This window comes from Lepisosteus oculatus, chromosome 5 (genome assembly GCF_040954835.1).
Source record: "Lepisosteus oculatus isolate fLepOcu1 chromosome 5, fLepOcu1.hap2, whole genome shotgun sequence".
Classification (NCBI taxonomy): domain Eukaryota; kingdom Metazoa; phylum Chordata; class Actinopteri; order Semionotiformes; family Lepisosteidae; genus Lepisosteus; species Lepisosteus oculatus.
Genome location: NC_090700.1, coordinates 19,639,146 through 19,663,167, shown reverse-complemented (window position 1 = coordinate 19,663,167; position 24,022 = coordinate 19,639,146). Strand labels below are relative to the sequence as shown.

The following is a 24,022-nucleotide window of genomic DNA, read 5'->3' as shown; positions in this document are numbered from 1 at the left end:
CCCAGCTAAAAATATAGGAAGTTGTAGTCAATATCGTATGTAAGACCCACCTGAATTTAAGAAGATGCAAGAAACAAGCTGGAATTTTCGGTCCCTTTTCAGAATTCCTATTAATAAAAATGCATAGGAAAAAAAGATTTTAAGAAAACTTATTCTCAGAACTGAAATTATCCATTTGTGGTTACAGTTTTCTTCTATAGTATGGTATAGTAAGACGTAAGAAGATAATAGATAGTAAACAGAAAAAATCTGTCAGATTACCAAAAATGGGCATTATTTTACATTGACTACTGAAAATAACTTACATTCTCATACGGATGTGTGGGAGCTCCATTTGAAAAAGAATAATTGTGCAAATTAATCATTTATAATTATCTGACCACGCCATTACAGTTGCAACATACAACCTTTCAGTACTTTCTATTCAACCAGTTTCTGAGATTACTCTTCATTGTGTTCATTCTATGGGCATATTAACCTGAACTGGCTTTGTAAGATGATGAGTTGTCTTTTATTTTATTGTTGTAATGTAGCAGAACCTTTAGTGATTTTTTTAGAATTCACTGTGGGTAGAGTGGACCTTCTCTACGTTTCTGTAGTTCACGACTACAATATAAATTAAAACTGGAATGACAGAAGAAGAAGAAAAATGTTCTATTCACTGGTTAAGATTCCACTTTGGCTTGATTGTCTCTGCCATTCCATTGTTTGTGACGAAAGAAATACATCTTGAAAAAATCCCATTACTTCAGTATAATTTTGTGGAGGGATTTTAGGCTTTACAATGCCTCAAATATTAAAATACAGGCCTAAGACTCTTAAGTGCTCAGCATCTTTTATGATGTACTAACACAAGGATTGAGCTCTGTGAAAGAGAGCAATGAGCTATGTACAGTCAAGTACGTCAATAGCAGACTTATTGAGAGGTAACTTCTTTGAAAGCATTTTCCAGGTTTATCTTGCTTAAAATAATTTTAATGTTTTCATTGCGCTAGATCGGGGGTCTTCAACCTTTGTCCTAAAGCGTCTCAACCCAGCAGGTTTATATCATTAAATTGGTTGCAGTATTAATCTGTACAATAGCAACAATAAACCCTCAGAATTAGTTACCCAGTCTATCCTCCTGCCAGGAGACATCACCCCGTTTTTGGATTAGGTAGTATTAACAAATCTCTGTTTTTCCTAAAACTAATTTTTTTTAGTAATTGACTTCTTTTGACATTTCTACATTTCTGTTCAAAACAAAACAAGTTGCCTTTTCTCCCATTTGTTTTCAGACAGTATCCTCACTTGGCTACCCTACACTATGGGGGAAGGATTAAAGATTGATGATTAATGCATTTTGTTATATTTTCCTCTTGTCATATCCCCATTCACCCAATCAGGAAAATAGTTGCTTTCAGAAGGATGGAGTAAAATCCTGGATTCACCAGATAACTGAAAGTTGGGATTTGATTATGTGAGGTATATTAATCCTGAGCATTTTGTCCTGTTGGGGCCAGCATGGGCTCCTAAAAAATATTGCCAGCCCAGCACAGCTAGGGTCTTAAACCATCAATGATGTGTGGTTTAACCCATAATCCATCTAAGGTATCTGATTAGAGACCTACAAAGCTTTGGGCAGCTCCAGCTGTTTATGATCTGCTTAGAATGCCACTCAGAAGAATGCAGAAAACTAATTTTTATTCTAAATCAGTTCAAAGCCTGCATTTCTGAAATACATCAGTCTAAAAGTGTGCATTTTAGCCTCATTTAATCTTTTTATTCTCTTCGTTTTAAAAGTCTAGTAACTACAGAATATTTAAAAAAAGATACTGTGAAGTGCCTACCTTTTGAGAAGAACTTTTTTCCTTTTCACCTGTGAGTGTCACAGTGTACACTGAATATGATGAGCTGTTCAGTCTGTGAAATAGCTCTGGCCTTTCATAAGCACTTCACCAACTTCACAAAAAATACTGCTGACAACCGAAGTGGCTCTCACAAAGTCATGGATAATTACATCCCGAGAGCAGAAATGCGAACATTTGACACAAAGATGCAGTAAAAGAGAAAGAGATGAAGAACGGGAAATAAATGGGGCAGGGGAACTGAGAGTAGGCAAAATTTTGGGGGAAAAACAACATCTCAGTCAATCAGATTTGATTCAGAGAACATTAAATAGCTTGGAAAAACCAAGACAGAATTATTGTTTTTCAGTTCAGAGAGCATCTGTCCTGCGTCTTTTGTAGTAAGGAGGGGATTTGAGTTATTAATCAATTAAGCATGTAATTAGTTCAATAAAGGAAGCTCTGGTCCTTCAGGGCATAATATTATTCAGATATTGTTATTAATATTCAATATATCAATATTATTATTTTGTTCTAAATCGGGGATCTGCAGGTTTTTCTTCCAGCTGTGCTGTCAGTGACTGTGCTTGGTTTAACTGAATTAATTGAGCCATTTTCTCAGTCTTGATTATATGAAACAGAGCTATCCAATCCTGGACCAATGTGTCTGCAGGTTTGCATTGCAGCTCAGCCCCTAATGATTAAAATCAGCTTTTACTAGCTGGACCAGCTTAACATCTCCTCAGGTGCTGCTGCTTTATAGAGATCTAGAAATCTTGCAGACTCTGTCCTTCCAGGACCAGCAGATTGGACTCTCCTGATTGAAAGAGATTTTCTTGATGAAGGATTTGTCATGACAGATCCGAATACTGGTACTCTATACCAAAGCATAACTTGTTTATTTCGACTATCTTACTTTTGCGATATTGCAGTTCTTGACTGTAGCAAAGCTAGAAAGGAAACAATGCACCTGCTGATTTTGTATTCCACAATTGTTGAATATGTCAACATTTCTTTCTGTTCTTTAGCTGTGCTAAGGGCTGCATAATTGAACGTTTGGCAGTTGAGACGGCAGTTATCTTGTTACTAATCTTCCTCTATTTTGTTGCTAATGTTGAGTTTAATTGCCATGCTGAAGAGCCCATCAAATAGAAACTGCAGCAGACTTTGAAAAATTCCAGTCGAAGTTTGTCTGGGTTTGCAGGGTGTTTGAGCAGAGGAAGCTACTCTGGTATATCTACTTTTGTTAATTGCTAGAAGTGCCACAGTGCAACCATGCAGACGATCCAGCTGGAACAGCTTATTTCAGGGACATACTGAACCAGCAACAGGCCAATTAAAAGAAGTAGGTGGGATGATGCACTATAAGACTCCTAATGGGCTGTGCTGTGACAAGTAAAAGGTCTGTTCTCTTACAAAATTGTGAACCACTTGAAAAACACAACAGGAGTGTTGTACAAAAATGTTCCTAAAAACCAAATATGATCTTCAAGTCATTTATCTGCAAAACATTTTAAAGCACAGTCTAACCATTTCAGCCTGTTTCCTAAACAAAACTGATAAATATCATTGTCCACACCTGCTTTGTTTCCTATTAAGTGGCCTTTAAAGAGATAATTTACCAGCAGAAGAGGTCATTTGCTCACCTGGGTTTTGAGAAGAAATCAGTCTGCACACATCTAGTCAAAACTTGATAACTGGGAAAAGGTTTAATTACATACATTGTGTACTTGTAGACACAAACAAAAGTCACAGAAATTTAAGTAGGCCTCCCTTAACTCATTTGTCTGTGGGTCTTAATGTAATATGGAGAATGTATACTTTATAGAAATTAGTGTAGATTGCAATTAATAGTTTGGATGGTTTGTGAGGTTAGGTGATTATTCTTGTAGAGCAAACTTTAAAACTCCTGGAACAAGAAAATTGTTTAAATAAACCCATGTCTGCATTTTGTTCATCGGAGAAGGAAGCATTCACTTTTCCTGTCACCCATGAGATAGAAGTGTTCAAGTCTTTTCCTGTGATAAGCTGTAAACTGGAGTCTTGTTAGTGTGCCAACATTAACATTTGTGTTTTAGCATTGCATTCTCAAAAAGGCACTCAAATAGGTAAGTAGAATTTATAATATTGTTGTGTATCCTTTTCATTTTATTTGGTAGCTTCGCATTTTGTTCTTTATGTAGAAATGCAACATACTATGTCAAAGCCAGGCTCTTGAATGTTCATTCTCAATGTCAAAGTATTAACCTTGCTGGTAATCAATTAAAGAGAGCTTTTAAGGTTCCACAACCATCAGTTATTGTATGTGTTTTTTTACACAAGTGTCTTTATCAGCATAAAATATTTTAGCCTTAAAGAGTAAATGTTTCTTAGTTTAAAATAATTTAGAATTAAATGACTTCATGTGTGAAATGTATCCCGAGGAATTTTTTACTTTGGATGATATGCTGCAAGTTTTAACTTGCTCTCCCCACCCTCATAAAGCATTTTGTTCAGCTCTAAAGAGACTCACTATCTTTTGGATTCTTGGAGAAGGTACAGTTTTCCTTTCTGATTTATCTTTAAAAGATTCAGAGCTTATTTGCAGGCATGTTCCCCACCTCTTTCTTTGAATTGTTTTACTCAGTTTACCTGGATGTTTTCAAATTTCTTTGGTATGTGGTTTGTTTCATTTGTTAGCCTTTGTGTTTTGCAGTCTTGCATCTTGTGGTAAATGTGTAAAATTACAGTTCTATAGTTTTAGCCAAATTTCATAGTTTGTGCAAAAATGAATTAATCTTTAATCCATTATGTAAATACCTTATTTGTACAGAAACAAAATGCTTGTCTATGCTTGAAGTTTGAGACAGTGAATGATGCTTGTTCTTTAAAAAAAAATGCTCAGAAATATTTTGGACCTTTTGCTTGCTTTGTGTATGTTACTGAAGGCCGTAGTTTGTTTAGTTTTACAAGTGAGGTAGTGGAGGTGTGAGCTTATTCATCACAGGTGACTACGTGTCAAAAAGAGTATAGTGAGAATTATTCTCTTAGGCTGTAAATGGGGTGTAATTCAAGGTAGTCTTGAGGTGCTTCTGTTTATATTTGGAATATTCTTTGGAAAAAATAACAAAATGGAATTCTATTCCATGCTATTTTGCAAGGTGACTAATGTGGTTTATAGTTTACATTTGTACGGTATATACATATTACCAGGAGAGCCTCCCTCCCTCTCTTTGCTAAAATAGCAATTTTTCCCTTAAACCACAGTTCTCTCAGCATGCTCTGCAAGTTCCTGTTTAGACTTTCTGAATGTTTCCTGCATAGATTCCTGAAAAGGGAGGCGAGTCATCCATTGCCTTTCAATCACTCTAGACATCACAGGGTCTCGCATATAGAAACTCATTTCTGCACACAATCCTGTGCCTTGCCCTTTTTGCCGTGCTAGGTCACTATTTGCACAGTGTTTACGTAGATTTGCACAAGTTCATAATAAGATTCTTTAGACTTTTCTGTGGTAGAAGGATTACACTTCTCTAGTGCCTTTAGCCATTGACATTTAAAATGAGTACTGTGAAAGCTTTCCCCTTTTCTGTTCAGGACTTTTTCCATCTGCAGTCTCAGCCTCCCACATATTTATATTCTGCTGTAGTTTGTGCCCAGCCAATCGTCTGAAGCACAGCTCTTGAGAGGGGCGAGTGACATTGCCAGCTTTAGCTGCCTCCCCTCCCACCTACCTCCCCCCCCGTTCCTTTCATGTTCCTCGCTGTCTTGTGGACATGATTATTCCTTGTTTACAGCGCTGGAGTTTGCCAGCAACGTAGCGTTTGCCTCTCGAACCGGATTTCCAAGGAGAAAACGAGAGAGGCAGACCGAAAACTTGCCTGCTCACACACTTCGACGGCTGATAGAGAACTTGAACGGTGGGCAAAGAAATGCCCGTCTCCACAGGCTGGCGTGTGTGATGAAACACGGTAGAGAGCAGCCGTGACTTGTGCTGATGTTGATCAGGACTGTTAATCCGTTGCTGCTGTGCTCCAGTCTTTGATCATGTCTGTTCTCAGGAAAAGCAAACAGAGAGTGGGCTCTCAGAATGGGAAGCGTTCCTCTGAATCCATTTATGATATGCTTCACCTGGTGAGCTTTTTTTATTTCTTCTCTTCAGCTTTAAGGCAGTCTAATTGATACAATTTATCTAAATTGCCCTGGATATGTCAGTGAATGCCAGCTGAAATTGGTATTGCACTGGTATTGCCGCAGTGCATTCAGAGACGCAGTTTTAGCACTTACAAATTGTTCTTCACACTGTAGGCAACCAGTTGTACATTTGCAATGAAGTTCTTAAGGTGTCAGTTTAGCCTTGTGACAGAGACGAATGTGTTGTGTTGAGCTTCAGCTGTTGTCTTAGGCTGCTGTTCTCATGTGTATATCTCCACCTCAATTCTGTTCTTTTCATCTTTCTCAGCCATAACTGTCAGGTATTGAAAAAAGATGCTGTCAGAGGCCTGGAAAAATTCAGACAGGATTTCAGTTGGATAGGGTCCAAATGTTATGTAACCAGGGTAAAGAATGCAATTACTTCATCATAAAAAAAGCTGTGATTCTTCAGTCATTTCCAGGTTGTCTTTAGAAACCTTTCAGAACAGGATTTAGCTTATATCTATATCATGCTTTTAATAAATGTCAAACGCACTTCAGTAAATAACTCCTCGTGTCTTAAAAATCTTGCTTATGAAAGTGTTACTTTATACTTTTATTCTATGGAATACAAATTGGAGTAATTCAGCGTACTTGTCTTTGATATGAATGTATTTTAACATTTACACCAACAGTCTGATGTGCAACATTCAATCATGATAGCTTTTAAATGGCAAAAATAAGGCTGTAAGTCATAATTCCAAAAACGATGATGCATTTGTAAAATAACTTAACTAAATAACTTAAAATAAATTTAGCAGACTTTTGTGATGAAGAATATTATAAAAAATATTGATTTTGCAAAAGTCTAGTAATCTATTCAGTCAAATGGATGGATATCACCTATATTTTTACATTTGTTTTATTTTGCTTCACGTCACACTGACAAAATAAGCTTTTTTATTATCCAAAATGATACCTTTACTTGAGGAGGAAGAAAATGGTGTTGCTTTTGTGAGGGACAAATGTTTATACACCAGAAAAAAATCATACTACTGATTCCCACTGAATGTAGAATGCTTTCTGATTTGGGAGTAACTTTTCGACCTGTCTGATTTACAAGAGAAGCAGGAGTGTGCATTTCAGTGCAAAATGTGCATTTCTTCCTTTGTCCTTATCCTATCTGCCTGTTAACGGACATCAAAGTTTGCCGTTTTAGAGTATTTCTTTCCCATCAGACTTAAATTTCTGATGGTGAATTTACTTGGTATTTTTTTCTTCTCATGATTTTTCAAGGCTGTGCTATGCATGTACTTTAGTTTGTCACAGATTGTTTCGTCCTTTTAAACATAAGGTTACCAACTAGAGGAGGTCATTCAGCCCATCTAGATCATGAGTAGCTAATGGATCAGATTACTTCATCCAGCCTTGGTGATGTGGATGGGTAGTTTGGTCCAGACTCCCACAAAACCTTAGTGAAAGGGAAAAGTCTCTTGTTCTTGCTTTTACCTTCATTTGTGTTTTTTGTTTCACTGTTGATTCTGAAGAAAGCTGGCCTTTCTTTGCTAGTGCTTTTTAGAGATGTAATTACTTTAATTGGGTACCTTTGTAGTCCTCTCTGTCAGAGTAGGACATTGAGCCCAAAGTACCAACAGTGTTTTTTAAGGTGGTAACTAAAAGTGAATGCAATATTCTAATTTAGTTTGTACTGTAGCATTTTGTAATGTTAACTTCCCTTAATAACAATTATCTACTTTTGACTGCATTGCATATCTTAATTGTTCTTTATATTGCTCTCCCTTTAAACAGTCATAATTAATCTGTATTATACCTCAATCATTTTTATATCCTTATAAAAATGCTTGTACCATAGTAAGCCATCAATCCATTTTCATGGTGGAGCTGGGGCCTGTCCTGGCAAGTAATGGGCATAAGGCAGGATACACCCTGGATGGGACACCAGTCCATCTCAGGGAAGACACACACACACACACACACACACACACACACACACACACTAGGGTCAGTTGTCCAAGAGGCCATTTAACTTACCAATATGTCTTGGGATTGTGGGAGGAAACCTGAGTCCCTGAAGAAAACCTGTGCGAACGTTCGAACTCCACACTGACACGCGTCCTACATGTGGAATTGAACCCGGGGCCCCAGAGCTATGAGGCAGCAATGCTAACCACTGCAATTAAATACGTATTTTTCTTACAAAGAATAATCACTTTTATTTCTGCTGGTTGCAGGGAAGGGGAGTTTGAAAATGTACAACCGAAGTGTCCAAACATCGAATGAAATTCTGTCCAGTTTAAGGCTTATCCACAAGACTCTTTTTAAACTGTAGTACCTTGATTGTTTACAGCTCTTTTATTGTCACGATGTGAAACCCTTGGATACCATCACATTTGATGATTTGTTAAATGAGTTCACAAGTGCAAACCTAGGAAGTCGGCACCCTTACCGGAATATGTGGAATAACCATAATGGAACCGGTCAGACCACTGGGCCTGTGTCAGGAACTTGAGCTGTTATGTTTTTTTTCCCCCACAATCTTAAGAGAAGAAGTATTTGGTCCAATCATTTACAATCATCAAAAAAAATATATGATCGTCAAGTATCCTCGAGAATGAATACTGATGGTATGTTTTATTATGATTAAATTGCCATAACAACTTAACTGTCTTAAAAAGATTTGTAGAATTCTTAATCAAATGAAGAACTGCAATACAGATTTGCCATCCTACTTTTTGAATTGTCTGTCACCATTTTACCATCAAATTCTGATGTGACTTTGGAGGCAGATTTCAAGCCTCAAGCCACTCTACTTTGGGAACTTATTAGTTTGCCACTCTTGAATGAGTTTTACTCTTATCTATGCATTTCAGATGGAATAGGCTATTCTCCTTATTTATTACAGTGAAGGTCTTGCATTCTTGCTTTTATTTAATCCATTTAGTTCCTCCCTGTGGAGGAAGCAAAGCATCAGTCTCTCATTGATTGGCTATTTTGACAATGATTTTTTTAAGTGTTTGCCTTTGCAGTTTTAACATTGTGCAGCTGATGAAGTTTAATAAACGGTAAGTGTTCAAAGAGTGCCATTTGGAAATGTAGTTTCTCTCAACTGGCAAATGTCGTAGACTTCCAATTTGCTTCTTAGCCTTGAGGACAGTACAGCTGTTAAACCATGACCTTCAGACTCCCAGTGGCTCACCCAATAAGAGCCCAGATCAGATTGCAAATGTGAACCAGTAACTCTCTCACAGCTGGGTGAAAATGATTTAAAAAACTTGCATAATTGAAACCAGGGGTGGCCTGAGCTCATTACTAGCCTGCAATTTATTAAACGTTCAAGTGGTAGGAGAGCACAAAACAATTTGTTGATTTCACGTGTAATAGACTTCTTACATGTCCGCTGTGCGTTCCAGGAGATCTTGTAGTAAAGGATTTTTTCAACTCACTGGACAAGGCTGAAAGCTTGAAACTGGTTTATATACTGTTTATGCAGGGGCCTCATTGTTTTCTTTTATAGTAAAGCAATTTGTTTTTGTTATAGAGATGAGTAAGAACAACATTATAACAGTGTAACAAGTTTTATTATTGGGTAATTGCTTGTGTATTAGATCCACTTGGAGTTCTTTCCATTTCTTGAGATTTTTGTACTTCAATTGGTTCTTCAGCATTCAAAATTCCTGCGCAGATGGATTATTAATCTGGGGAAGCACTTGACAATTCTAGGATTTTCCACTTTTTTTTCTCCTGATGAATACTTTTGTTGCATTAGTTACATGTTCTGGGCCATTGTCATGCTACTTGGTAAAGGGCCACCCAGTATGAAGGGAAGTTTTTTCGTTTAAACAGGCAGACAGAATGTTTCTGCAGACTTCAAAATTTGATTTTCTGCCACCATCATTAGTATCATCAATAAAGATGAGTGAGCCAGTTCCAGAGATCAAGTGGGTCTCCTGTATTTTTTCTAAACTGTTTTTGAAAGCACTAGGGAACAGAGGCTTGTACTAATTCCATTTTTTAAACATATTACAAGCTTTTTAAGAAATTTAATTGCCTCTTCAAATGTGTATACAAAATGTGTAATACCTTAGGGAAGGTGATGCAAGCACATTAAACTCAATTTTATGCACCAATTGTGGTCATGAGAAGTTGATTTCAGTTGAAGTCTTGATTGAGGTATTTTGTTTTGACCTAACTAGGATATCTAATTATGAAGTCCTCTGTCAATGAGGTTGTGGTCTTTTTCACGTGTTGATCCAGTTTTTAAAACAGTTTCTTGCACAAACCATATGTTTTTTCTATCAGATTTGTCCATGGAAGCAGCAGGTTGGGTGTACAATCAATTCCAATTCCTCAACAGGAAGGAGAAAACACTCAGACTTGTATTGTGTTCTATTTTTATCTTTGTGGAGGATGTTGTGCATTAATGTTTTACTTTATATGATCTCTCCAGCTGCTCTTTAGACAAAAACGCTCACCCCCTTTAGTGTCTGTGAAGGACTTCTGAGAGAATTGGGATGAAAGCTGTAATAATGTTAACTTTAACTAATTAAGGCCTATCTGTTCATTAGGAATGAGGGTGTAAAAGGCAGAGCTTTTTATTGTAAAAAATCAAAATGAAGATGCTTTTCAGTGAGGAGTTACAAGGAGTACAAAGGATGACCTACAGTTGAGGATATGAAAGTTATTCAATGCTTGGCTTTTAAAACGCCACTTTTGTTTTTAGTTTTCCAGATTTGTTTTTCATCAGAACTTTCAGTTAGATCTTTAACCAGATTAATTCGTCAAATTCGCTTCAGACTTGAGGCTCTTTGAGGCAAGCTGAGGGCACATATACAATTGAATTATTTCTCTGCTGGCCTAAAAAAATGCTAGTATGTCACACCATGTAACGGAGGGAAATGTGGTTTGGGCTGAGTTTGTGGTGCTAAAAATAAAACACCTCATGGATTTTTCAAGCTGTTGGTGGCAGGGGGAAAAGTCCAGTATTCGTTTAATTGCTATTTTCCCTTGTAGTTTACTTGGTTGTCAGAAAATGCTCCAGGCGATAAAACCTTGTAGAGGCTCCCGCCCAGTACAGACATGGGATCTTGAAACATCAGGAAGCTGCTGTTCTATCAGCGGTGTACTTGTATATCCTGCTGCACAGCACTTTTTATGCCTGTAGTTCCCTGTTATCGTCAAGTTCAGTACTAAATAACCTTCAAAAGAATAAAACCAGCCACCGCAGAATACAGCGCTCGTTACCAAGGTAACACTGTCCATAGATGGATATTCATATGTTCTTTTGATTTGGGACGAGTGAAGCAGCAGGATCAATACGCCACCACAGAAGAAAGAGAGGGAGCTGGTTGCGACAGAGGCTGAAAATAGAACAAAAGAGTGTAAATGAGTTTTTTGCTTCTCTCACTCTCATCTTCATTAAACAAGGACTTATGCATCCCAATTAAACGACGGTGACAAAGCAGTTTTTTTTAGGAATTTTTGTATGACAGTTATGTAAACAGTGATGGAATTCTCTCCGTATTAATCTGTATTTCAACATTGGGCTTTTTTTGTAGTTTTGTAGAAGTCGGCGGTAAGTTTTTAATGTTCCATTTTTTGTCATTTTTTTCCAGAGTACTGAGCAGGTGGCAGCTTTCTGCCGCAGTCTTCATGATATGAATCCTTCAGAATCCTCTCCGCAGAGCCCAGACTCCTCAGCCCCTCCACCTGCCACCCTGCGACAGCTCTCCGATGCTGACAAATTGCGGAAAGTCATCTGTGAGCTGGTGGAAACCGAGAGGACCTATGTCAAAGTCAGTATTATATTGGATGGACCTTATTTTCTACCTGATAATATCCCTAATAAGATATAGGTAGTCCAGCTTGATAGAGGAAAATCTTTCCCAACTGTATTGTTAGACATAAAGCATACAGATATGATAGACATGTATTTAAGTATCCATGCAAAGTTTCCTGAAGTTTCACAGGATGTATGAACTCTCAAGGTGTTGTCTGATTGTGGATTAGAGCCTGGCTAATGTGCAAAAATGGTGTATTATTTGTGGAAGAAACCTAAATGGGCTCTGAAGTAAGGAAGTACCTTGGAGGTCGATACAATGTTTGCTGCTCTTCCTAACTGTATGTTCTGGACTCTGCTAATGTTTGTGAAGCTGTTAAATGTGCAGGTAATGCAGAGCTAAGTGGGACGTTGTGTACATTTACAGCTAGCATAGAACAAACAATGTGCTGCTTAAATATTACTTAAAAGACAAGCATAGCTTGCACAGGCAGGGGTCCTCTTGTGAGTGTTGTCCGGCTGCTGATTGTTCTGCTTCTGCACAGTATGATCTCTAACGTTGCTCCTGATCTGGTAATTATGAAGCTTGAAATATTTTTCACTTTTAGACCACTTTTACTTGTATACTGTGGTGAACTTTATGCAAGCACTTGTACAAAGTAAATAAAATACATAATTGTGTGTTTAGTTTACTTCCCCATGTAAAGGGATGTAGTTTATACCAGGTTTCAGTTTTACAATAAAGAACCTATTTTATCTCCCTTTTAAATGTGTTAGATTAAATGTAGTGACTGATCAGTATTTAAAATGAACAATTATTTTAGTGATGGTTAACACTATGCATGGCTTCTAAATGCAGGCATTGAAGGAGAATACACCTGTGAATTTCGATTGTTACTTGAATATTTTGACTTCAGATACACTGGATTTGAGGATGTACTGTCTGACCCTCACAACAGTAGGGAATTTGAGAAATTAGTTAACTTTAGAGTGACTGTGTGCACACCAAAAGTAGGGAGGGGGATGTCTGCAGCCGAAACAGAGACAGAAAATGGGGACCAATTGACGACAGGAATAGAGAAAGACGCATGCTCCGCACAGGGGTGACAAATTTAGAAACAGCTGTATTCTGTTGTTTCCAGCAATTGAGGAAGTGGTCTTTGATTTCAGCAGCTTGGAGACATACATGGAAACTAAAGGGGTCTGTGGTGCCTGTGCTTTCTAGCAAGGGAGTTATTGGTATTGGAGGCACTCAAATAAATATAAGAGCTCTAGACAGTGTAGTGTGCATGACTGGTCCTGAGTGTTTTTTTGTCAGTCTGGTTCCCAGTTTGGAGATATTGAGCAAGTGGACTGGACCCTTAGCAGAGTTGGGAAGATCCACAATGGTACTAATGACACGAGTATGGACAGGTTCTGGTTCCGCAGGACAGATTCATAGAATGAAAAGTGAAGATCAGGGAAAACTGGGTGGAACAATTAGTATAAAAGTTTTTAAATTACAGCCCACTGTCTCCATTATTTCCATATGTCAGTTATTGGCAATTTGGTGTAAAGTACAAAGGATATTTCATAAGAGATAGTTTTTGGATATGTGTTGCTGCTGCTTTCTTGATATACTAGGTCTCATTGTTTAATTTTCAATGAGAGGATTCGGTCTTCCAAGACAAAGTTCCGTAAATGTTTAGCTTTTCTGTCAAGTAGAATTAATTTAAAACTACTTTACAACAGAATCCTGTCCATTCTCTCCCTGCCTCTATAATATGTAGAGGAAAAACTAACAAGGATGGTCATTTTATTGCTGCATTTGATATACAACAAAAACCATTGTTGAACATGAAACATCCAGGACTTTTTTGTGCACTAAAAATAGCCACTAGTTTTAGCTAATTGTAATTATGGCTGTGAAATCATGAAGTCATGTATGCCAATGAAATTCCCTACACTTCCCTATACAATTATGCTATCTAAGACTGAAAATGAACCATGCTTATTGTTCTTTATTTCTTAGGATCTGAATTGCCTTATTGAGAGGTATTTAACACCTTTGCAGAAGGAAAGCTTTCTGACACAGGATGAGGTATGCCGTCATTATGTTTTAGTCATATTCCATCTCTCTTTAAGGATTGTTTCTGCAAAATTATTTAGTATTTAAATGGAGTGTGTGGGTGGAGATGGTCTGCTCTGGTGAGAGATCTACATGCTGGATACCAGATTATTTCTGTTGTTTTTGAATCCCTGCTATACTGATTTTTTTTTAGTTCTTAAAGGAACAAAAAATGTAATGTAAACATTTTTAAGAAGAGCATGCATGAGTCAAGCAGGAAGGCAAATGTTCTTAAAGCTGTCCTTTTGGGATCTTATCATCCAGGTTTCTGCCAGGTCACACTATGTTATGAAATTAGTTAAAATAGTGTTAAATACATGTTTAAGGAAAGATGTTACAAGAGGACTAGTTTTCGTGATCTTTCTTATGTACTGATTATAACTTTGATTGTAAAAGGAGTTTAGTTTTTCTTAAAAACAAAATGTTGTTGTAATTGTTTATACAAATATCTTTAAAGATTTCCCCTTTCTTGGATTTGCAGTTTTCCACAGCATAGCATATAAAACAAAGTGAGTTGTGCAGCTGATCTATTTTTGTTTTTTTTTTTCTAACAGCTTGATGTGCTTTTTGGGAACTTGGCCGAAATGGTAGAATTCCAGGTGGAATTTCTTAAAACACTTGAAGATGGGACAAGGCTGGTTCCTGACTTGGAAAAGCTTGAAAAAGTGGATCAGTTTAAAGTAATGTGGACAATCTGCTTCCTAAAACACATTGAGAGCATTGCTAGTTTGTTAGAGCTCAATAAGGTGTTTGGTTGTCTGAAATATTAACTAAAGCAGACTCATCTTGTGCAGCACTTTTGCTCATAGGATAGCGAGGGTTTAAAACCTGAACAACATTAAAGATTAAAAAAACTTTCCTTACCTCATGAAGAACGTGCTGCTTTAATCCTATTTTATAATCACAATTACAAAAGAGTGTAATTGTGGTTACACACTCTTTTGTAATGGTGTGATCTCACAGGAGTAAAAAGTTATATTTTTCTTCTGCTTTATTCCACTTTGAGCTTAGCTGACATACGTCGATTTTGACACAAAGCACAAACTCATGATTTAGCAGCAGTGGGATTTTTTAGCACCGTTTGCTGGGATCTGAATTTCAAGATGTATTTTTGAAAGCTGCCCACCAGCATGCTTACAGAGTCAAATTGTATCTGGCACTTGTTTCCATACCATTATGTAACTGTGCTCACAACTGAATTTCACACATATCAGCAGTGCAATAATAATTTGTATACATAAATTGTCAAGGATTTTAACACGTCTGAAGTCTGAAACTGCACTTCACAGTTTCAAGTATAGTTCAGGTTTACGGACTGTCAGATTTGGATTAATAAAATTAAGGACTGGAAAATCTGCATTTTTTACGAGACATCTGACAGCCTCTTTCTTCCTTTCCCAGAAAGTTCTCTTCTCTCTTGGAGGCTCCTTCCTGTACTATGCAGATCGTTTTAAGATCTACAGTGCATTCTGTGCCGGTCATACAAAAGTCCCAAAGGTTCTTGTAAAAGGTAACTAATGCCATGTCAGTTCTTTCAAAGGCAATTTTTCTTAAACCATTTGCCTCCTCATTTTCCGTGTGATCATTGTAGCTGTTTACAGGGTGAAGGATGAACAAAAAACAAGAGCAAGTGTGGCTTTCAAATGGAAAATACTGCACATAGTTACGGATGTTGTGTTTTATTGGAAACTAGTAAATTAACAACCCTAGATCTAGGTGAGATAAGCCTCCAGTTCTTTGTACTTGTACCCAGGTTTAATGAAAGATGTATTTTCTCCAATTATTAAATGGTTTTTAATTTTTTAAAATTGTTTTTGCAGAAAAATCTTATTTTAATAGGTTTCTAAAGGTTGTACTTATGAGACCCTGTCAAGGAACTATTATTAAAGATGCTAATCTGTGTTTTTTCGGCCTCAGCTAAAACAGACCCTGAATTCAAGGCTTTCCTGGATGCCCGGAATCCCAAACAGCAGCACTCCTCTACGCTGGAGTCTTACTTGATCAAGCCCATCCAGCGTGTGCTGAAATATCCACTGTTGCTGAAGGAGCTGTATTCTCTGACTGACCCAGAGAGTGAGGAACATTATCATCTCGATGGTAAGGGATGTCGTAGCACCTAAGCTAGGACTGGCGAAAATATCCTCGCTGGTTAGCAGCCATATCACCCTTCAACTTGCAACTGGCAACCCACTGAGGCTAAGCAGCTGTGAGGCTGGTCAGTACCTCGATGGGAGACCTCCTGGGAAAAACTAAGGTTGCTGCTGGAAGAGATGCTAGTGGGGCCAACTGGGGGCGCTCACACATGGTACACCCTATGGTCCTAATGCCCCAGTATAGGGACACTATACTGTGAAAAGGTGCCGTCCTCTGCATGAGACATAAAACCGAGTGTTTCTCAAAAAGAGCAGGGGTGTAATCCTGGCGTCCTGGCCAAATTTCCCATTGGTCCTTACCAATCATGGCCTCCTAATAACCCCCATCTCTAAATTGGTTTCATCACTCTGTTGTCCTCCCCACTGATAGCTGGTGTGTGGTGAGCATACTAGCACACTATGGCTGCCGTCGCATCATCCAGGTGGTGCTGCACATTGGTGGTGGTGGAGGGGAGTCCCATTACCTGTAAAGCGCTTTGAGTGGAGTGTCCAGAAAAGCGCTATATAAGTGTAAGCAATTATTGTTATTAATTAGCATATTGGGCATCAGTGAGTTTTAGGTACAGGAGTTGGGGATCAGGCAAATATTTCACGACCAGGTAAAGAAGTCCTGTTCCGTCTCCATTCTTCTAGCCAGCTTTCTGAAGAAGGTAGTATTATGTGGAATTGACTTACCTGTTTGATTAGTTTTGAGATGTTTTTGTGCCTGTGATGAGATGCAAGTATCTCAGTCTAACTTCTGTTCGCCTGCCACCAAGAGAGGCTGTCCATTTCATGGTGGGTTCATTATTTTGGCAGAGTCAGATTGTGTGGGGGTGATGCTCAAGGAATCCTGCAAACGTACAGTTGTCAATATCTTTTTTTTATCCTCATCTAAACCTTCCTGTTCCTCTCAAGAGCAAGCACACACTGAAAACACACTTCTTGAAGCTTATTGGAAAAAGAGAACCTCCATAGCTTCTGTATCATGGGTCTCCTGTTTCCAAGAAACCATTTAAAAGATTTGTCGTATTTTGTGCATTTCATTCACACACAGTCTTTGATCTAATGTCCACTTAGGAAACTGTTTTACACTGTTTGACTTTGCCATTTTTTGTAAGACATGTAAGATGGTCTTTTCTGTATGTCCTTGTTTATATAAATGCCTTTTACAAAGAATATTCACTCCATTGTCTGTGTTCATAAGAGCTGATATGTTTAGATGCCATTAAAGTTGCAAATCCAGGAGTTCACACTCAAATATAGTGTTTTGTTGAGTTGGTGCTATGACTATGGGTAGGTGTAGTTCACCTCTCTTTGCTATTTACCAGAAGATAATAGGCTCAAATAGCAATGAATCTTGGTGGCTGAATACATATTCACATAAAGCAGGAGATCTAATATTTCCCTTTTAAACTTTTCTGTGAATGCTTTCATTAAAGTGAAAACTGTGCTGTGTCGTCTGAGGATTTTGAAATCATTTGAAAAGATCATTTCCCCCCATAACCCTACTCCCACTCCAGTTGTCCTTCCTCATTGCTTTGTAGGGCTGTAAGAGTTGTTCTTCAGCTTTTTTCTGGGTGACTAAGACGATGAGCTTGCAAATCCTTGATATCCAGCATGTATCCTTAACATCTAGAGATACAAAACTACTTTTGATGTGTTGGAAGCTTTGCCAGAAAAATTGGCTCAGAGGCAGCAGAGCGTAGCTTTATTCCCACTATTGGGTTGTGAGTTTCTTCTGAGGTAGAATTGTAGCAGGAGGCTTTTCTGAAAAAAAAAGTCCTGTTCTTGCTGGATCTTGTTGTTTGAACACTTGTATGCACATATAATGGTCTTCTGCTCATGTCCTTTCCTTTGTTTCTTTATAAGAATTGAATACCTTAATTTTGGTATGTAAACTTATCATTCCACTCATTAATTGTCAGTACAAAAGTATTCCAGTGTGAGTGAAAGCTGATTGATAAACCAGAATTAGGAGCTGTTGAAACTGTCCTCTGACAAGAGAATGATGGATTGATCTGTTAAAATGTGTAAAAGGCAAGGATACAGTCCAGGCAGGGAATTTTTACAATCCCATGTACTTCAGAATGGAAGCTGCATTTTCACCCTAATACAAGAGTGAAAAAGGTTAAGCTGAATTATAAATATCAAGAAGTCTCCTTTGTGAGAGCTGTATATCTGTTACACTTTCCACGTGACTTTTTTACAGTGCTGAAAATAGGTTTGTGAACCCCCAATATAAGTACTGGAATTACAAGTTCTTATATCCTCGTTTAATTGAAAGCAGTCCTTTCTTGCCAGATAACTAAAATGTTTTATATGTACCATTTCAATGTTGTTTTAGGCATGGTGTATAAAGAATGAATAAGAATAGGTGCTTGTGAAACAAGTGAACCCCTAGTTTTCTTAACACGGTGCTGGTGCGAGAGGGGATGATTGTTCTCTTTGTTGCTTTAGGACATGAAATAAGCTGAAAGTTGATCATGAAGCAAGATTGTGATCCAATCATACAAGCAGGTCTATGACCAAATGGCTGAAGATGAAATTTAGCATTTTGGATTGGCTAAATAAACGTCTGGATCTAAGCTTCATTGCAATGTTATGGCACGATCGAAAGCAAGCTATTCATGCAAGTAAACCATCAAATGTGACTTGAATCAGTTATCTAAGGAAGAATGACACCAAATTAATAAAAGTGGACGCAAGTGTCTGATGAACTGCTAGAGAAAACACCTAATTGAAATTGCTGCTGAAGGAGGTTTTAGTAATCTAAGCATTCATATACTTATTAACATGTGGAGATTTATTGTTGGATCATTGTTCAATAATCCACATGTGTTTTATGTCTTCACTTTCTTCATTTATCTAGTTACCTTAATCTTTTATTGAGACCTTCATGAAGAACTAATTACATTTTCAAGTCTAAAATATACAACAATATGGACCAATCAGGTAGGGTTAACCTTTTTCACACCACTTTAGATCCTTGATTTACCCTTAATCTAATTTAAAACAAATGCTGCTTCTATTGTTTCTTTACAGGAGACAAATTTACAATATATACTGTGCTGCCAGTTTTTTGTGAACTAATTACCCCTGTTTAGAATTCAGCACAATGGTATTGTCACCTCAATGATGTACTACAGCTCAAGGAATTGAAGCTAAAGTTCCGCACATAGATGCAAATAGATGTGATGTCTGTCCTTCTCTTTACTACCTTTAGTTGCAATGAAAGCCATGAACAAAGTTGCAAGCCACATTAATGAAATGCAGAAGATCCACGAAGAATATGGTACCGTTTTTGACCAGCTGATTGCTGAACAGACTGGTGAGAAAAAAGAGGTGAGTTTTTTTTTTTGAAGTCATGTCTGCTCCAGGGATTAAACATCTGCATGAGCTTGTGTTGAATACAAAAAAAGTTGTATTTTAGTAGAAGCTAAACTTTCTCCCAGGTGCTAGTAATTTGATCAGATGTTTTATAGCTGGATGTGTCAAAGGAGCAGTATTTTCTTAAAATGATTCCAACACCCCCTGCTGTTAGAGCCATTTGTTTATTGGCACCATAGCTCTTTGCCTTATTGGCTTGCAATCACCTGGCATCTCCTGACTAGTTCTTAAACCCTCTCAGCCATGCCCAGTTGACACTCAGTTGGTGCTCATCAACTGAGTGTCAATTGGGGATCACAGTCACAGTCAATGTGAACAACAACATGGAATGGGCTCAAAGCATTGATGCTTGATGCTTGGACCATATGGTTAAACTTCCTCACCAGGCGGCTCAGGAGCTCTGCCTTTTTGTAATTAAATGATGGCTTTTAATCCATTTTTACCACCACCTGCCAGTTATGCAATGTTCTTGTATTGCAATGTCACCTTGTGACCAGCATGTGACAGCTCTTTTTGTCTTGCAGTAAAAATTCCAATCTAACCAATGGGAGCCTAGATGACTGTGTGTCCAGTCTTCTTTCCTTCTGTTGGCCTTTGACCAATCAGACTGTAGAACTATTTTAGGTTAGGGGAAGGCTGTTAAATGAGGTAGAAAAGTGGGAGGATCAGAAAAGATTAATGGTGGTGAAAGTTTCTTTAACAAACCACATTCACCCTAAATATCCTTAAATGGGGAAAAAAAAAACACTTATCAAGTACTTGGCTCTTCGGACTGTTGTGGCGTACTGCTGAAAATAGGCTATTATTAACTTTTTTGTATTCTGGCAGGTATTTTTTTTTTACAGATATGTACTAAGAAGGTTCTTCCATTACTTCTATTACTATTAATAAACACAAAATATATGTAAATATCCTAATGCAACAAGATTAATAAAGTTTTTCCCAATATTCTTAGTTTTGTTTTTACTTGTTTTTATGACATAAAATTATTTGTTTTTAGGTTTTGTCTGTTTATTCCATAAAAATAAACCACCCAAGTCTGTGTGTGGCACTCCCACTAGTGAGGGAATATTCTGATACCAGGTTCATAATTTGCTATTTTAAAAGTACTAATGTGATATTGCAAATATTTATTAACCTCCTTTTGAGTAGATCCATCCACACACTACTACTGTATGTACAGCAGCGATGATTTTCAGAACTTTCCTTTTTGTTTGCCTTTTCAATTATACTTTCGGTTAAGTATCACTAAATAATATTTTGTGCTTCCTCCCCCCCACCCAGCAATAATCTGTAAAAGAATTTCAGTTCTTGGTCAATCTCTCTCAGGGGAGCTGACTCACTGCAGCTTTTTATTAAGCCAAAATAACAAGGGTCTGTGTTGCAGGTTGCTGATCTGTCAATGGGTGATCTACTGCTCCACACCACTGTCGTCTGGATCAACCCCCCTGCTTCTTTAGGAAAATGGAAGAAGGACCCAGAACTTGCTGCATTTGGTATGTTGGGAAAAGTCTTAATCGCTCATAAAAACTGCTGTTTGACAGCACTATTTCCAGAATCTTGGAGGTTTTTTGAGGATAGATGTTTAACCTGCTCTCTAGGCTTTATCTTAAAAGGGGGTTAAAAAGGTCTTGGGCCTTTCTCTGATTGTGATAGGAATTAACTTTATCTACAGTAGGAAGATATTTATGCAAAACTGATGTTAAGAGCAGAAAAGTATCTCATTTCTGAGATTAGGATATCACTTCTTTGGAGCTGACAGTTAAAAGTGATAACTAATGAAATGTCAGTTAATGCAATATACCTACAGGTAAAAGCAAGCGTACATTAATGCTAATTATAGGGAAAAAATTCAGGGAAGTCTTGTTATAAATATATGTATGTAGGGTTATCTTAATCCCATACTCCCTGTTCCTACCGCTTGAAAATGTAGAAAATATTGTCCTGCTGGATACCTCATTACTGTCTATGTCAGTTCTGAGACTTGAGATGTTTGGGAAGACAAAGGTTTGAGAGTGGAGTATTCACAATTTACAATAGGTTCTGCCCTCTACTCCTTTTGCTGTAACGTAATTGCTTCATGTATAGGAAAATGGCATAGTCAGGTCGTCTCTACAAGCTGTTCTTATCTGTGTATTTTATTAGCATGACGGTAAAAGTAACGATAACAAACTCTTTGAAATAGATACAGTATATAGCTAATGCCAGAGAATGCTAAATGTCTGAATGCTAGAATGTCTGTTAAAAGCAGTGTTGACATGGTGTCAACCTTCCACCTTTTTTTCCTTTCTTGCAGTCTTCAAAACTGCCGTCGTGTTCGTTTACAAAGAGTGCTCCAAGCATAAGAAAAAAATAGTAAGTACTGCTCTTTAGAACCTCGACAAAAATGTAATGGACTCAAGCCAGGAAGTCACAGGGGTGAAATATCATGTTTATTCAAAAACAGCAACACATTCATGGGGAATGTCTTTTGATGATAACTGATTACTCTTCACCTAGAAGCTTTATTTAGCTGTCATTAGTCTTTTAAAATACGAAATCCTCCTGTGAGCTGTGTAATAGGCCAGATTAATTCCTGAGCTGCTCTATTATGAACGTGCTGAATTTTTTCTGTTCCTGGCACAGGGCACATCTCACAGGGCCTCCATCTCGGATGAGAGAGACCCCTTCAGGTTCCGCCACATGATTTCCACTGACGCCCTCCAGGTCCGCGCTTTGGCAAGCACAGGTGTGCATTTCCTCTTCTTTCCTCTGCTTCTCACGCTTTCCCAGCAGGAGCAAAGGTTGTCCACTTGGCTTCACTGAAGAACTGACAGGGGTTAAATGGGAGTGAGCATTTGCACTCCCTAAGAAGGACCTGATTGATGTGTTCTTGACTTTCTGAACTCGAGGAGTTCTGGAGCCTAACGAAAGAAAATAACCACTCAACACGCCAACAAAAACAATTCTGTTTGTGATGACTGATTGAATCATTTGATGTTGTTAAGGATTTTATTATTAGATGCTTTCCTTCCCACTGATCAAAGGGGTACAAGGGCAAGAAATGTCCTTACTTTATTTTTATGTATTTGTTAATGTGAAAGAATGAAGTTTCACCATTTACAAACTGATTGACAAAGGCTATATGAGATTGAAGGCTCAAATTAAAGAGGAATTTGTTTTAGGTAGTCCAGCAACTGAGATGCTATAAGTAGTGACTTTGCTTTTGTGCCCAAAGATGCGGAGGGATCCACAGTGTGTGAGGTTGTTCATGTGAAGTCAGAATCCGAGGGCAGACCAGAAAGAACCTTCCATCTTTGCTGCAGGTGAGAATTATCACTGTAATGCGTACAAGGGATTTCAAGAGTTTAGCCATTTTTTTAAAAGCCACTCATGTTAAGTGTTTGTTCTATAATGTTATTTTCTAGTCTCCTCAGCTTTTGAAACCATGTTTTATCCCTGAATGTTAATTGACAAAAAGGAAGAGGAAATATTAAATAGCCATTTATAGAGCTAGGGAGCCAGTTTTATTCATTACTGGTAAAAAGTTCATTAAATAATATAGGTGCATCTTAATTAAAATGTTCAGGGTAAAAGAGCTCCGAGTATCTGAGAGTTAACTTCCCCATTGTACACAAGAGAACAGCAGAAGTTAAAGGTTCAGTTGAGGTCTACAGACTTGTCATTTGAGAATAGGGATGGCTTTGAACAAATTGGATCAAATTCAAAGTCCTACAGTATTTCCTCACATCAAACATTCTTTAAAGTGACTAAATAAAAGAGTTCCTCTTGCAGTGGGAAATGTATAAAAACAGTGAATCAGATTAAAAAATGGCTGCCTCTGTAAGATGTACTTCCCTGTGTTGGTATCTATGTACAGTTGTTTTTAGTTTGTGCATTTGTCATTTTTTGATTTATAGAATCACCAGTTTCCTTTTTCTGATGATAGTTTTGAGTTGAAAATTTCCATTGGTAAGACATGTTTCTTAAATTGTGCTACAAGTGCAGAAAGAGAGCGGCCTATTATGCAAGCTGGTGGACAGAAAAAAAAATTGGTGACAACCCCCAGTCCCACAGGCACCCAGCCTGTGGCAGGCTGCTGGACGCTGCTCCCCTGTCCCTCAGTGCATAGGTCTGTTTGTCTGTCTCTCTCAGATTGACTACATTGGAAACCCAGCATATATAGCTTTATTTGCATGTACATCAGTCTCTCTTTGATCGCTTGTTAGTGCCTGTATCCGTCAACATCTGCCATTAGTCTTTCTACTTAATAGCCTTTCGAGGTCTGTCTCTCTTTCTGGGGCACATTTTCACTGCTACTGGCAGCTGTTGGTGAAGTAAATCCAGGACACACTAGGCTCCATTATGTTGCACTGTGGACAGCATAACAGAACAGTGGCATTTATGAATTATTGAATACCCTTGTTATATCTTTCAAAATTGCATGTGACTGAAAGCATGTAACTGCTTGAGTTCACTTTTCTAAAGAATTCAGAACAGAATGAGCAGATAATACAGGTGTAATGCCTGAGTTGACTCAAAGTGTTAAACTTTGTGCCTCTCCTTATTTTATATGTATCGTAGTCGATTTTTGGTTTGTTTCCATATGTTTGTGAGGATTCAGAGATTATCTGCTTTGTTCACATTATTCCCTGCCTGGAGTTCTGTATGCATCAGG

At 37.8% G+C, this 24,022-nt stretch overlaps 1 protein-coding gene across 5 annotated transcripts in view; it reads left to right on the top strand.

Annotated features, from left to right (window-relative positions):
* tiam1a (TIAM Rac1 associated GEF 1a) overlaps positions 1–24,022 on the top strand; it is a 122,115-nt gene that overhangs the window by 93,846 nt on the left and 4,247 nt on the right. For all 5 annotated transcript variants that reach the window (XM_015341982.2, XM_015341983.2, XM_015341985.2 and 2 more), the window contains 10 exons: positions 11,573–11,752; positions 13,748–13,816; positions 14,398–14,523; positions 15,245–15,353; positions 15,761–15,940; positions 19,202–19,320; positions 20,753–20,861; positions 21,662–21,720; positions 21,991–22,093; positions 22,583–22,670. In XM_015341982.2, the coding sequence (XP_015197468.2) occupies positions 11,573–11,752; positions 13,748–13,816; positions 14,398–14,523; positions 15,245–15,353; positions 15,761–15,940; positions 19,202–19,320; positions 20,753–20,861; positions 21,662–21,720; positions 21,991–22,093; positions 22,583–22,670 (1,142 nt within the window). The remainder of the gene's footprint in view (positions 1–11,572; positions 11,753–13,747; positions 13,817–14,397; positions 14,524–15,244; positions 15,354–15,760; positions 15,941–19,201; positions 19,321–20,752; positions 20,862–21,661; positions 21,721–21,990; positions 22,094–22,582; positions 22,671–24,022) is intronic.